Below are 15435 nucleotides of genomic sequence, written 5' to 3' on the forward strand. Positions count from 1 at the left end.
CTCATTTTGGAGATGAAGATGGTTGAAAGGTATGGACACAAGTCATTGTGAACATGGGACACCACTCAGCTTCAGCAATGGTGAATAGTCCCCAGCAAATTTGCTGAAATAGATGCAGCCATTGTGAAAGTGTTTCTGTGGATTTGGGAGCAAAACTGTGCCTAATCTGCATGCACTGTGGCTGTGCCATCACCATCAGTCTTACTTTATCATCAATAGGTCGACACCATAGACAGTGATGCTTTCAGTTGTTTTTTTTAATTGAACAATAATAATCTTACATTTTTTTAAACCAACCAGCTTATTAGATTTACATTCAAGAACTCATAATGTCATTTATGACACTGTTGCAAAATATTAATAATGTATGCAATATTTACTATGTTCTTTAAATAATTGTCATCATCTGCTCAAGGACTGTGGATTTGATCCTGCTCTCACTGAAATCAAGAAAAAATTACTTTTGATATCAGTAGATGAGAATCAATACACTTGCTTGTAAATAGCCCAAGATAACATTGCTCCCTCTCAGACCCTAACATGCAACACAAGTTGAAATGTGGTATATGTCTCATATGTCTCCAGTTATCATGGCAGGAGAGCCTGCACTGCTGTACTGACGTTTTTATGTCCATTGTTGTCATCATCCTCTTGTTGTAGAGCAGCACGATTCATCTCTGCTTTCCCTGGTGAAAGCATCCTGCTTCCACAGCTGTTGGCCTTGGATCAACTCTTCAAAAGTTTCTGTTGTTCCTAGTTTAAAAGTATGTTTTCAGATCCTGAACTAAATTTTGACTGCTGAACTATATGTTCCTTCTTTTGCTGAAGTCATTGTCAAAGCTCACATCAATTTCAAAGAATTATTCAATTCAAGCCAGATTTCCAATGGGAGTGTTCTGTGTTTCAAGGCAATTCCTAAACTCACACAATCCAGGTTCATTGACACAGCCACACCAATTTCCATTATCTGAGTATCTGGTTGTTTCCAGACATATTAGCAAATCCACCTCAGTGGTGATTTTCGACTTACACATGTATCATCCGTCCTGTTTGGACTGAATGAGGGACTGTCAGTTCTGCAACACACTAACACATATAAGTTATTCTCCTGGCTGAAACGGGACCACTTGCTCATGCAATTGAGACACAAAGGACTGGATACCAAAACACTGTAGTCTTGGCTGCACTGCTGCTTGCTGAGGGTCTAAGTCTTCCCTACACTGGATCAAATAAACTCCTTGTGAATCAGATCTGGGCTGTAGCCAACAATCAAGGTGGAAGGTATGAAGGTCCATTTGCTGGCCTCTTGCATTGGACCCACTCTTCTCCAAAAAATGCAGATGTCATCTTAATGGCACCAATTAGTTGGTTTATAGAAACATATATATTTAAATAATGGTAAGCAGCTTCTTTTGTTTCAGATCCCCTTCTACAAATCAGTAGAATTTACCAATCTGCTGTTTCTCTGTACAAAATTTAGCTTTAGAAATCCACCTAAATACAATATATGTCTGCAGTGTTTTGCCTAAGTTATTCATAATATATAAACTGAAATGCTGGGTCTATTCTCACTGAAGAAAGGCATATTTATCTCCAAGGAATCGTCGCCTAGTTTTCAAAACCCAGAAAATTACTAGCAACTAATGTTGGTTAATTTAATCACACTGTTGTTCTCCCATGTTACTATTATTGAGATTCAGGGGTGTTACTTTCTGTCCTGGGATTTGTTTCTTTCACATTGGCTCCACATCAATAGTATCACTCACCCAAACTGTCCCCTGAATTCAGTGAGAGCTTTCCCAGCCTCAGGCTGTAGGAGTTGGCCTCTGGCATTATTTAAATGATCACATTGGGTTTTCAGTTTTACTGTACATTCAAGAATTCACAATACATTTGTGTTCAAATACTTATCAAAACAAATATCAAAAATCATATATACTGTACAGTCTATTTTAAAGTAAACATTTTTCTCATTAAAAACAGATCACAATTGACCCTCAGAGATTACATTTTCATATGCTATAGATCTACTTTGTTCTTAAAGTGTGTTGTTGCATATTCAATAATCTGTGAGAAATGCATTCACTTGAAAGTCTTTCAAGTGTAAGCAAATATCAGCGAGGATTTAGCCATTTCGTTATCGGAGGGCGAATAGCTTTCTCTTCAACAAATTCTTCTTTTACAGAATTTCCATCCCCTGATGCCATGTCATTGTCTGAAAAGATACAAAAATAAAGGTGGATTTCACGAACATAAGAGCATTAAAATATTGTTCAGCAATGTCTCTCATTTTTGGAATATTTCAGAAAAACCGCAACTGGCAAATTTGCAGAAATCTCCCTAAATGCCTCCAATTTACTAGTTGCAAAATTTCTGCCAAATTAAGACATAAGTCAGATATGTTTTCAAATAGTTTAAACATGAGGCTGATGATGTGACTTCAGTTTCCAGTTCTGACTGTTAACACTTGCTCCAGTGTGACATGGTACTAACATATCCTCAGTAGCCACAGCAGCAAACTCAAGCACCTGGAGCTATTCTCTGACTAAGGCCAGCTAGCGTGAAATAGCCTGGTACATACCACTAAAAATTCTCACTCTCCAAAAATAGGATAAAACAATATCCAGTTTGTCAACTGGAAACACTCTCTGGCTGAGCCTGATTCCTGAGCTGTGGCTGAGGTTGTTTGGCACAGCTAGCTGGGCTGGGACAAAGCATGCTGTCAGCTGCCCTACTGTTTGACTGCACAGGGGTCAAATTGCAATGCACAGGACCATGTTCTGACACCTTTCATTTTACTAGGATATGTGTAGCCATAATGTTTTTATAAAACATATGGGTCAGAAACTTGCCTGTTTCAAATACGGAAGCATTTGCAGTTGTTTTAATACAGTGAAGATCTCATAGATGCCTTAGCTACCTCTGAAGGCCATTATTAAATGAAACTCTGTGTGACCTCTCCATGGAGTATCACCTAGTGTCTCCTGTCTGCTTCCAGTGACCTTTGGAAGGACAGAAATCAGTATGAAGCCTTTGCAGGTGTAAAAACCACTCTTTGTTTCTATCTGGTAAGTATCTCATCATGGCTGTGATCAGACAAGCTGTTAAATTTAGGGGCAGTAGATAGTTTGGGACCAAAGGCTAGGGTGAAAGAGGGAAGGGGAGGAGGAACCAATGAAAATAAGGCTGCCTGGGAAGATTTCGAATATGGGCTAGATACAGAAAAATATCATTTTAAATGTGATATAAGCATAAGTTGAGAAAGTTTGCTTCCATCTAACTTTCTCTAAACAGAGAATGGGGGAAAGATAAATCATGTATTAAGGCAGCAAACTTTAGCTAGCTTAATATAACAGTAGTAAAAATAAGGCACACAAACTGCAGCTGGAAAAGAAATAAAATCCAAAGACCTTTGGGTGAAGTCCTATAAATCTCCCAGTAGTTCTAGGATTAAGTCTCTGATTTTTTAATTTTTTTTAACTTCTCTTCACATTTGTATTGATTTTGGTTTGTGTTTATATTTAAAGTAAACATTATTCAGTCAAACATACCTCAGTATCATCAGGTGGAAAATAAGGGGAAAATTTTTAATTCCAGATCTAAACACTTCAGTGATCTTTCCTCCCCGCCTCAAAATCACTTTAGTTTCTCACATTCCTTTTTTTTTTTTTTTTTTTTAATTCTGGAAAGATCTGTTAGAAGCTTCAAACATAATTGTAAAGGTAAGAACTTATTCCAGAGATACTGTGACAAATGACTACAATAGAACTTTTCATAAAACTGTTCACTGACAACTGAAAACATATAAAGTTCTGTCTTCATGGGGGGAAAAAATTGTTGATTTTACCATATTAGCTAGCAGTAGCAAATACAATGTAGTGAAATCCTATTCTCACAAAGCAGCTACATATTATCACATCTGAACTGACTAATGCAAACCCTAGCCTCCAATTGCACAGATGATATTGTAGTGTTGGCACATGCAAGAGCTACAAAGTATTTTGCCCATGTTAAGAGTCCAAAATGTTTTTACGATGTGTCACAGACAATCTAAGTCCTTGCCACATGTTAAGTGAGCTGCCAATAAGAAAAATTAACGTACCTTGTGCTGTGAGTGTTTTGCACAGCTCCACCAAAGTACACCTCACTCACCCACAGCGTACACAGCATGGTAGTAGATCATGGACAAGATGTTTTCTGCTAAAATCAATTGCCCCACAAAGTCTTACCTGTGTGTGAAATTATTTTTCGTTGACTGGGAGGCTTTGAAGCAGACAGTTGAAAAAATGGGAACTTCAAACACTTCCCTGTTACTCTGTCACAGATGCCAGAAGGACAGTTGCATGTTTTCCTGCATTCCATTCCATAGCTACCGTAGGGACACTCTGGAAAAAAAATTATAGCAAAGTGGTTCTCAGTGATCCAAGTCTGCAGCTGTGTTGATAGCTGGCCTGCTTATGTCCTTGAAAGTGGAAAACCTTTGAGTGGAGGTCAGCTAAACCTTAGCTACAAGATTTCAGCATGCTGATTGCTTTTTACAAGTATTTTCCAGTATTAACTAACCTTGATGCACATTATATAAATAATTTTGTTTCCTCTAACTTATTTAAAACGTCCTATCAGTAATCCTTCTCTGAAACACTCTTAGTATTAAAATGCAAGTTAAAAGCAATATACAAGTATGTAATCATAGAGGATGCAGTCAAAATTGGACTATCATTGGATTTAGAAATTAAGAATTAGAAATGAAGATGACTCCAGAAAGTCTCTGAATTCACTATTGAGCATGGTATTATCTGACTTACATAACTGTCATGACTTAGAGCTGCAATCTGTTGCTGGTACTGGACTACTGTTGCCAGGGCCTCTGCCTGCTCTCTGGTTGGAGGATGCAACCTGACCCTGAGGAGCTATCCAGCAAATGCACTCTCTGTCTGTAGATGCTACTGGCTCCTGGGGAAGAGCCTTCTTCTATCCAACAGCTTCTCAGACAGCAAAGGTCTGTTTTACCATGGCAGACAGCCAGGGGCTCACTTACATCTCCAGCCATACCCTGAGTATCCTCTGAAGGGATCACCGGCACTGGGATGACTCCCTGGTGGTACTGCAGTGGTCAAAGCCCCAGTTCAAATCTCCCATCCTTGAGCAAGCTTGTGGAGAAGCACCAAAGAACAGCTGCTAGGACGGGACTGAATGTTTTCCAAAGAAAATTAAGTCAGGTGCAGGGGATTTGCTCTGTCCCATAGCTGACACATATCACTTGTTGGATTGCATAACTTCCCAGAGTTTAAGCTAGAGATCACAGCTCTTGTCTTCCTCTGCCTTGCTGTTGAACAGGGTATCACCCCAGGACCATTGCTGAAAAGATAGAGCCAAGAAAAATCCATGTCCAACACAACCTTTCCGAACCCCCAAACATGAGATCATTCCCAAGAGAAGTTTGAGATATCCCAGGAGAAAGGTCTTTATGTTCAGACTGTCCTTGCCAACACAGGGTACATGGTCACCTTAAATGGCAAGGTCTAGAGAGTTTTGGATTCACCTCCTAAGCACAGATGAATGACCAATAAAGGGCTAGCCCAGGCTTCCATAAAAACCTTAAGAAATGTGGCCATAGTATGCACAAATGATACCTCTCCCTCATTTTGTCTCCCAGTTTCAGCTCTGGGGCCTCCTGATCCAGACATAGTTTCTGTGCATGTATCACCTCACAATAGGGTTATCCTTCTCGGTTTGTCCAGTCCTCTTAAGTCAGTGCAAATATTTAGTTTTGCTATGCAGCCTGGGCAACCTGAAAAACAGTCTAATGCACTAAAGTGAAGCCAAAATTTTACAATTCTCTGCAAATACAATAGGTATGTTTTATAAATGAAAAGCCCTAGAAAATCAACCAGTTCCTTTAAATGGACTACACAGTGAGTCCCTCCACCCTGGAAAACCATATTGAGCTTCAACATACACCCCTTCCCAAGAAGGACACTCTTTGACCTGCTGCTTGATCACATAAAACTAAACCATAATCCTGTTGAAGCAAAACAAGTTTTGTGTGCACATCCTCCCTGGTAGACAAGTGAAGAGCTCACACCACATGGAGCATCAATCTGCCTGCTGCAGGTACTCAGCCTGGACAGCTGGGATGCAAAGCTGTGCGCAACAACATGGAAACAAGACTGAGCCCAAAGCACCTGGCTCTGTGTGGAAAAATCCTGGCATTGATGCTGCTCTTCATATTTGATGAAACTCAGGTCTGAGTCAATTTTACAACTAGAAGGTTTTGTTTGGCAGTAGCCTGCTCCTAAATGTATTGCTAATAGCTCCCGGTGATTTAAGGGAAGCAAGAGCACCAGTATTCCTTTAGTCTGTTTTGGACAATTGTTATTGACAATAATGTGATGTACTCTTATAGTAATAAAAGTAACCAAAAATTGTTCTGAAACATATACTGCCCCTTTTAGAAAAAAGAAATTGAAAAACAGAGAGTTCAGATCATTTTTTCAGAACTTCATAGTAAAATATGTGCAGGAAGCCAGAAAGAATTTAGCTATCCTGAGTCTATCATTTACTACAAACATAGAAGTTATTAAAATGAGTGAATGACCTGGTATCATAGCTGGAAATGGATATATAAAATAATAATACTTGGCCTCATACTTTGCCTAATCAAATTCTCATATATACAGAGAAAGGTTGTGCTACCTCAGAGCTTAGGTGAAAAAAGAAAAATAATTAGAAATTACATCTATAGTATTTAGTGCAAATAAATATATGGGGAATATAAGCTTTAAAGACAAATTTAAAATTCTAAGTCAAGATATGGCTTTATTGAAATTTATAAGAGTTTTTCCATTGACTGAATGGGAGAAAACCCAAACATTTTACTTTGCATTTTCTCCAGAGTATCCAAGATTCAGCTATGGGGATTCAGATCTCATGTCCCTCCATATTTCTTTTTTCCTATTCAAAGTGTACTATTGCAAAGAAATTCCTATGAGGAAACTGAAAAGTATATACTAAATCCAAGGAACTGTTAAAAGAATTATAGGCAGGATCTTGCACTGTGGTAACTTCTAATAAACTGAAGATTAGCCAACTATCTGAGTAACATACTTTTCTCGTGAATGCACCAAAAATATGGTCTTTATGCCTAAGTTCCAGTCTTTAGAAATAAAATTAATATTTGGGTTTCACACTCAACCATGCACATGAATTTGTTTTTAAATACTGTAAGTAAATGTGTTCTATATGTGAGTCAGACTGAATGATTTCTGCAGCATCTGGTCCTAAGGCATTATTTTAACTGAGTTTATTAATACTCTTGATATTTAACTGCCAAGACATCTCCCCTTTTAAGGAAGTTATTCTAAGGCTTATCTGTATTTACTTACTGAAGTGGCACACAAACACAGGAAAACCCACTGCATTCATGCTTTGCAAACTCTTTTTTAAAAATAGTTTATTTTTTTTAATTGTCATCCTAATTATTACTATAATACCTCCTGTCCTTTTAAAGATTCTCGATGTTGCATGGAGTGACGATAGGTCTTAAACGAAAAATGCCATCTCTGACTAAAGAATTCAGCCTGCAGCATACCTGGAATAAGCTGAAAGCAGTGGCTGGCAGTGCATCTCACAGTCAGTTTCTGTTCTGTTATTCCCATCTTTCAGGGAGGAGGGTCTCTGTTTGCCTCCCCTGACCCTAGGGTAGCTGAGCATCTCAACAGCAGGACTAAATTAAACACGACAACGTCCCCGAGGCACTCAGGCAGTGCTCTTATCTCCATCTCCCAGACCTCAGAGTGAGCACCTGGTCCCTGGGCATGCAGCTGGCAGTGCCAGAGGGAACATCACCCATGGAGAGTGCAGCAGGGGCAGGGACCCTGTGACAAGGTTGGACTTGCAGGATTAAAGTCTTTGCAGTTTAAAGAAAGCCACCCACCAAACCAGTGGAAACATCAGGACTAGCACCTGGGTTTCCCAAGTCCCAGTCAAAAATCTCATCTCTGAGCACACCCTGTCTGTGTTTCCTCACACATGTGCCCAAGTCTAAATAATATTCTCACATTAATAACCCCGCCCCTCTACCTGTAACACTTTCTAATACTAGCAGGTATTTTTTACTTTCCAGAAAAATCCCACTTTAGACCTTTCAAGCAGGAGGCAAGCTCACATGTAGGTTTCTGTCAAATTGCCACAGTGGGTGCATGCAAAGTGAATATTGTTACCTTTGCAGATACCAAATTCATCACCAAAGTCATCCTCCTCAGTGTAAAACTGGCACTTCAGCCCAGGGCCACACTTGACACCATCCATACCCGAGACTGTACGATAGCAAGTCTCCCCCAGAGCAGCTGCACAGACTCTGCAGCAGCCACAGTCATCCAGCACCGTTCGCTTACAGCGGAAGGTACTTTTGCATGCGTTACTGTCACAAGGCTCGGGACAATCTACTGCGTATTTCGCACTCCAAGCAGTTCCAGCATGCACAGGCATCAGGAGGAATGTGAGAAACAGGAAGCCCTTCATGTCTTGCAGGGGTAAATGCTCCATCCCAAAGAGTAGGTTTTAGTGCTCAGCCTGCTGGTGCCTCTTGCTGAGGGAAGCAGTAGTACAGAATCCAAAGTGGTAGCTGCACACATCAGCCTACAAGTTTATGAGCTTTATACAGTGTGTTGCCCACATGTTGCACCGTCGTCAGCTTCCTCAATCCGGCAGCACTGCTCCTGCCAGCCTCCCTTGTTTCAGTTTATGAAATCCAGGATGAAGGTTGGATTAGCACTCTGCTGCCATCCAGGAATTGAAAAGCCTGAGCTGATGTAATCTGTTATGTTTAGTTGGTTGTTTTGCATGAGGACTAAAAACTCTCTCACATCCGTTTCAAATGCTCAAGGACGTCTGCCAAAAGAAAAAAAAAAAAGAGAAAAAAAAAAGAAGAAGATTTTTTTTTAAAAAAGCACACACAGAAGTGGGGGAAAAAAATCAACCCCGAGTAGGTCACATACCTTCTTGCAGGACAGGGATTGCTCTGACACTGGGCACACTGCTGACAGGAGATCTCTGCCTTGCTATCATAGCTCATACGGCCAGAAGAAAATCACACTGAATCACCTCATTGCTGAAAGAATAACCTTTAATAGAATAAATCTTTGCCATACCCTCTTAGGTGACGTGGATAGTTACTTTAAGGAATTAAGTGAGATCATGTCATTTAACAGCCAAGCTCAGATATTTCAGTAGTTTTTTCTGCCTCCATCGAAATAGCACTTTTAATCAGTATTTAGGTGGAGATTAATTAAACATTTCACTCAAAGATCACTGCTAGAATGAAAAACTGGTCAGAGAGAAATCAGTATTTTGTGGGATCTTCCACAGGAAGTTCAGGAGAATGATCAGTTAGCTGCACCAATTTCACAGCCACGGGGGAAATCCCCATCCATTGTCAGCACAATCCACACAGCCTTAACATTGATCCAGGGGGGTAATTCTCTCTCACTTTATACCACTTCTATTCTGACACACTCTGTGGGATGTCCTGATGTTGCTCTTCAATTAAATCAATGTAAATAAACAGAAAACAAGTCTCAATTTCCCCTGTCTCCCCTCTTAGTCTTTATTCATCCTGACAGAGCCTTGACAAGGAACAGCAAACAACTGAGGAGTCCAGTGAAACTGATGAGCCACTGAAGATATGACAATTTCTGCACTAAAGAAAAATCTACAGGAAACGAAAAAAGGAATAAAGCTAGCCATAAATAAACCTCTGAATACCAAAAGTTGTTGCCAGGGAAGTCAGTGGGAACCAAAGCAAACTGAACTGTGTGTGACCAGCTTGCCCTTTGGGAATGCTGTGTCTCAAGAGGGCTAAAGATACTGCCAGTAGGCTGCCAAATAAAATGAATGATTCTGCTGGAAATACAGGAGAGCAGGAAAGCCTTCACGAATGCAAATGTTAATTGATAAAAAGGAAACAAAATGCTTAACTCTTCTCTCTTGTGAAGAAGATGAGGAAAACCAACATATTGTTGGTTTTTCATACTGTTGTGTACTTCTGGTATGTGGGGAGGGAAGGGGAGGGAAGGAGAGGGAGGGATTTAGCACTTGTCGCAGGGAGATGACACTTGGTGAAACATTTATATACAGTATATAATCACATGAAATGCAGTTCTTTTAATCACATTTGCCTCTTGGCATATGTTTATGTGCACAAGATTGTGCACATATATTCACATGTATTCTCACACTTCACAAGTATTCTTGGAGCAATTAATGAACCTGAAGTGTAAAAACTAAAGCATTAGGTTGAGGTCTTGTATAAACCAAGAAAGTGCTATTGGTAGCCATGAGATGACAGCAATTAGCAGCAGTAGGACAGCTTCATCTTCAAAATACAAAGCAACTATCCTCTGAGAAGTGAAAGGAACACTTCAGATATGGAAATGAACATTGCAGCTAAAACCAGAGGAGGAACAAAAGTATAAGGTTAAAATGAGCAGAAGAATTAGGAATTTATCTCAACATCTCCTCCACAGTTCACAGATCAGCTGAAAAATGTAAATTGCTGCCCATGTCTGCTGGCATAGCATCAACTAAAATTGACATTGGTTTATACTAATAGGTCAGACTGTAACCTGTGGGACTGAGAAGCAGAACTCTGGGCAGTTCCTCAGTGGAGGAGAGATGCCTTAGCATCCTCAGCCAGAGGAACAGGGAGTAGGGCTGAGGCCAGTCACCATTTCAACACCCCAGATAAATCTGCTAACAAGGGTGAAATAGCCCAAAGAAGCAAGTTGCAGACAGTGTATGAAACTTCAAGGAGCAGGAAGACTCAGTCTTAAATTAATTCACCTGCACTTCAATTCACACCTGCTTGCTCACTTAGAGGAGACAACAGAGGAGTGTGCAGACCCATCCACAAATGCATTTAGGCATTTATGCCTGGTAGTAACCACTAGCTGGTAAAATCCTATTCTGTAAATATGTACATGAAATGCTCCTTGTATAAAACACCAAACAAGATCTGAAAGGGCTACATTTCACGTTTGGATTTTTCACAGGAAAAATGTCCCAGAGAGATCATAAATAGAAAAATTACACACAGATGTGGTGAGGAAAAGCAATCGTAAAAGAATCAGCACACTCCCCTAGCAACTAGCCAATATTATTTGGAATAAGATGAAAACTGTATTCTATGCTTGGAGCTAGAAGCAAATTATTACAATAGATTAAAAAATACATGTAATGGAAGAAAACAATATGAAAAGATAGATGTCTGGCTTATGTATGAGTATCATGGAGGAAATAATGATACCATGATCTTCCACACTGTCCACTGATTAAGCAGGGAAATAAATCCAATGTCACTCTCTCTGGTTTTAATGTTTCTCTGTTGTTTCACCTGTTGAATCCATTAAGCTTTTCTTTCTAATGAAAAGCTTGATCTTGTAAAGCCCTGAACTAAGCTCTCCCTGGAAAACTGATGCAATGGGATTTAATGAAGCTTCCCTAACTATTAACAGCATAAAAATTGCCACCATTATTTAACTTGTGGTATAAATACACATTAAATGTGGAATATCTTCTGGATCAGATCAGAGTTATTTTTTTTTCTAATTTTACAGTATAAATTGTCTTGGTGCCAGCTTGCATCATAATAACATCACCATGTATAATGTTTGGCATTTCTTCTAGAAGCAAAAAAGTTTCAACCCTTGGGTTCAATGCTTTACAGGGAACCAAGCAATCTAGTGTCAGTGAGCTGTGTTTCCAGCTGAAGTACCATTTTTCTAGTTCTTTTGTAAATAATTTATTTCTCAAACAAAAGCAGCCTTTGAGATGGTCTTGAAGTTCTATTTAAGAATAGTCTGACCCCACTTGTTAAAAATCCCCATGGAGTTACATACTTCATGATACACGATTGGTCTGTGCTGAAATATGGGAGCAATCTATTCATTAGATCAATAGGCTTTATTGGTTTTACTCTTTGGATAGCTAAATACTCACTTCTGCTCTTCTGAACTTAAACATTCTGGCCACTGTCGCTATCCAGTCTTTGGAACACATAAAGTTGGGATAAGCAGAAGAACTAATATCTCTTTAAACATATGAAAAGGTTTAAAGCATGACCCTTGTTGCTCATTTCCAAAAGGCAGTCCCTAAACTAAAAATACGTAACCCCACATTCCTGAAAGATCCAACCTTTTCCCAGGCTTCCTTTACAGAAAACCATAAGCACAATGCTATGTGAGAGACAAAAATTCAAAGGGAAACACCAAAAGGAAGCTGAGCTGCAAAGTCCAAAATGAAAAGCCAGAAATAGGAAGTAAAATATAAGAATCAGGAAAGTGAGATAGAGGCAAGGACTCCCCTTTGTATGATTTCTTTTCTTGTATCTTTTCAATGAATTGCTAATTACTCTTTGTTTCAGCTGTAACACAGCAACTCAGCTTCACTCTGGTAAAAATAGATGCTTTGGGACATTTCCTACTTGTTGAGGGCAAGAGGTGTTTACATGCTTCCTCCAGGCAGACCAGGTGCTATGCAGAGAACCGGGTGAGCTCATTACATCTGCACAAACTGCAGGAACTATTGTAGAAATTACTAGGTATGGTGGGGTTATCTGCAGAGAGCCTCAGGAATGAAAACCACAGTTTGTTTGGAGCACATTAAAAATATACTTGCCCATAGGGGACATGCAAATGTGTGGCATGTCCAGCCTAGGTGCTGCTAGCCAAGCTTACTGCACATAATTTCTGCAAATGGAGCTGGGTCCTGTCAGATCTGTGCTGCTTATTGAGTCCATGTGTCACAGTCGTTTTCCTCAGTGGGTTCCAGTCATGGCCTGGCTCTGACGGCAGGATCTCTGCCCTGTGTCATCCTTGCATAGAATGGCTATTTCCAGTGATTTTACAACCACCATAATAATCTGCATAGCAGAAGTCACTGGCTTTCCTTAAATTTGTCTATCAATAGAGTCAAATAGTTCTGCTGTGCTTGGAGAAGGTGTTCAAAAGGCAAAAATTATCACAGAGAGGTGGAAAAGTTCTACTACATGGCAGAGGGGTCAATTTTCTCCATGGCAAGCAAGTCTGGATTTGTCACACACAGTAAATAGGTAGATGATATAAGCAGGGAAAAATTATGAAAAATGGGTTGCGATTCTATTATGCTGAAATTTTTTTTTAATACTTTCAAGTCATCTAAATTTACAGAGGAATAAAGGAGTTTCAGTGCACAAGAACTTCAGTGTCTGTATCAGAGAGTTTCTTAACAGTATGAGAGAGTCACATACCTTTTCTATACTTCAGAAAATTTTCTTCTCTGAATACAATGCTTAACTTGACTGATCACTCACAGCCCAAAACTCTGCCTTCACACCCCCTACCTTATCAATATTTTGTCAGGAGCTGTTTCTTTTGTGACACCTCTTGATCCTAGAAATCTAAATCACCCCAATTAAGCCATATGTACACCTAGGGGGAAAAAAAGCCTTTCCACACAGAAAAACACCTTTTCAGGTCTGATCTTCAAACATTCAGTTTCTTCATCAATAAAAGAAAACAAGATGTGAATGATGGTTCTTTGTATGTTCTACTTAAGTGGTCAGGTGCTCCTATAGTATGCAGCTTTAACGTAAGTTAATGTAAGTGATATTTTGTCTCTCACTATTTGACTTAATAAACTGATATAGGAATACACACTCATTTCTCTATTGTCATGAAGCCAATGCTCTCAGTAGTTCTCCGTGAAACTAGAACAAAACATACTGGACTTGAACAAGTGTTTTCATCAGTTTTATCAGGACATAAACAATAACACAACAGTTAACAACACAACAAATACAGAGTGAATTTTATTCTTTCCCTACCCAGTCCAGATGGTAATTGTACTCTGACTCTACCAGTCCCTGATAACTAAGCCAAATTCCCACTTAGGAAATGTTTGTTCTTGGTACCTGTGCAGAATATCAAAGTGCACTATTTTGTTTTCAATTCCTAGGTATAGATTTTAGAATCAGATATTTTAGGATTGATGGGGAGTATCTTTTACTTGCAACTGAAGTTGATTTTGATCTCTGCTCTTTAAGATAAAAAAGTTTACAACATTATAAACCCTAATGGGAATAGAACCATAACTTAAGTATTAATATAATTTCTACTTTTCTGTACTAAAATAAGTCTTTTAAAACTTTTTTGCAATTAAGTAGTGCTATTGTCTTACAATATTTCTGCAAAAGTTTTAACTATGCTTTATATATAGTTTAGACTTGACTAAGTAACTATTTTCTGTAATGGATGACAAAGCTTGTTATCTTATGTACTCCATGAGTTGCTAATAAGAAAATCTGTAGTCATATGTGTGAAATCTTGAGTTGTTTGAGTCAGGGTTAGGTGTCCTCATGAGTTTATGCTTCCATGTATTCTTTGCAATATAGCCAGGATAATAACCTTTTAATTGGCAGAGAAAAACTGGTTTGAACTAATTAACTTAGATAAGCAAAATGATCAAATTTATATTGATCATCATTTTTCTTCAAGAAGAAATCTCTCCCTCTCATAAGTACTCATCTTTGAAACATAAAGACTTTCCAGAATAACTAGGTGATACCAGAAAGACTGTCAGAGGACTTCAGCATTTTCTAGGTAATAAAACTTCAGGGAAGACCCAGACAAAGTCAGAAAGGAGTAAGGACAGCTGTGGGAACTATTAAAGACTTTTCCACCGTATTACACACATTTTGTTTCCTTAGGATGAGTGGCTATTTTATTCTGATTTCTGTCTACCACACAATCTCACCAGCTCAACCTTAGCCCTTGTTATTACTGTGCTGTCTCTCTGATTTATCTGCAGCTTTACTCTTTGGAAGTCTACTTATGCCACACACAAAAAGCACCCTAAAAATAACAGTGCACCAGACCGTATCTCTTCATTCCGTCCTTGTTGCTTTTTCTTGTTCCCAGTCCTCACGCTCCATCCATCTCCATCCAGTCTGAAGCCCCTGAGGCTGGGCTAACAGGTGCAAAGTCTCCTTCAAGGAGACTTTTGACAGCTGGTCTTTAGATGTTTCTGTGCTATACGCAATTGGTATTTACTTCAGGGAAGAGGTTCGGACACAAATTGAATTAATATCTTGGCTTCCATAAAAAGAGACACCAGTCAAGATCTCCCAGGACAATGCACTTAGAAGGACCTTGCACAGGGCCATTCGCTTCCTCAGGGCATCAAGAGGATTTTCATGGTTATGCTTCCTACATCTTTTGTCCTTTGCCTCATCAATCATATGGCTGTATTTTCAAATATTAGAATATTTCTTTTTTTTAACTCCTAGGATACTCATATTGTGAATGATTGCTGACCCCAATGACATAAGTGCTCTGTAACTCCTTTAAGCGGGGCCAGAATTTCACACAATACTTCCAATGTTTTATGATCTTCCCGGCT

At 39.2% G+C, this 15435-nt stretch overlaps 1 protein-coding gene across 1 annotated transcript; it reads right to left on the reverse strand.

The window, feature by feature from the left end:
• Positions 1-256: 256 nt before the first annotated feature.
• On the reverse strand, positions 257-9016 carry ESM1 (endothelial cell specific molecule 1). Its single transcript, XM_027709367.1, has 4 exons — positions 9000-9016; positions 8223-8892; positions 4230-4385; positions 257-2215 (listed from the first exon to the last, which is right to left on the reverse strand). Exons 2-4 carry the CDS (start codon positions 8545-8547, stop codon positions 2115-2117), a joined length of 582 nt encoding a protein of 193 aa, XP_027565168.1. The 5' UTR covers positions 8548-8892; positions 9000-9016; the 3' UTR covers positions 257-2114.
• Between the last annotated feature and the right edge of the window lie 6419 nt (positions 9017-15435).

This window comes from Neopelma chrysocephalum, unplaced genomic scaffold (assembly GCF_003984885.1).
Source record: "Neopelma chrysocephalum unplaced genomic scaffold, ASM398488v2 Primary Assembly neopelma1_96770, whole genome shotgun sequence".
NCBI lineage: Eukaryota > Metazoa > Chordata > Aves > Passeriformes > Pipridae > Neopelma > Neopelma chrysocephalum.

Excerpts from the sequence above, each read along its gene's own strand:
- ESM1 (XM_027709367.1), bottom strand. The coding sequence starts at position 8,547 with ATGGAGCATTTACCCCTGCAAGACATGAAGGGCTTCCTGTTTCTCACA. Across the intron at positions 4,386-8,222 it reads TGAATTTGGTATCTGCAAAG|AGTGTCCCTACGGTAGCTAT; the intron begins GTAACAATATTC and ends TTTTTTTTCCAG. Across the intron at positions 2,216-4,229 it reads AAAAATAATTTCACACACAG|ACAATGACATGGCATCAGGG; the intron begins GTAAGACTTTGT and ends GTATCTTTTCAG.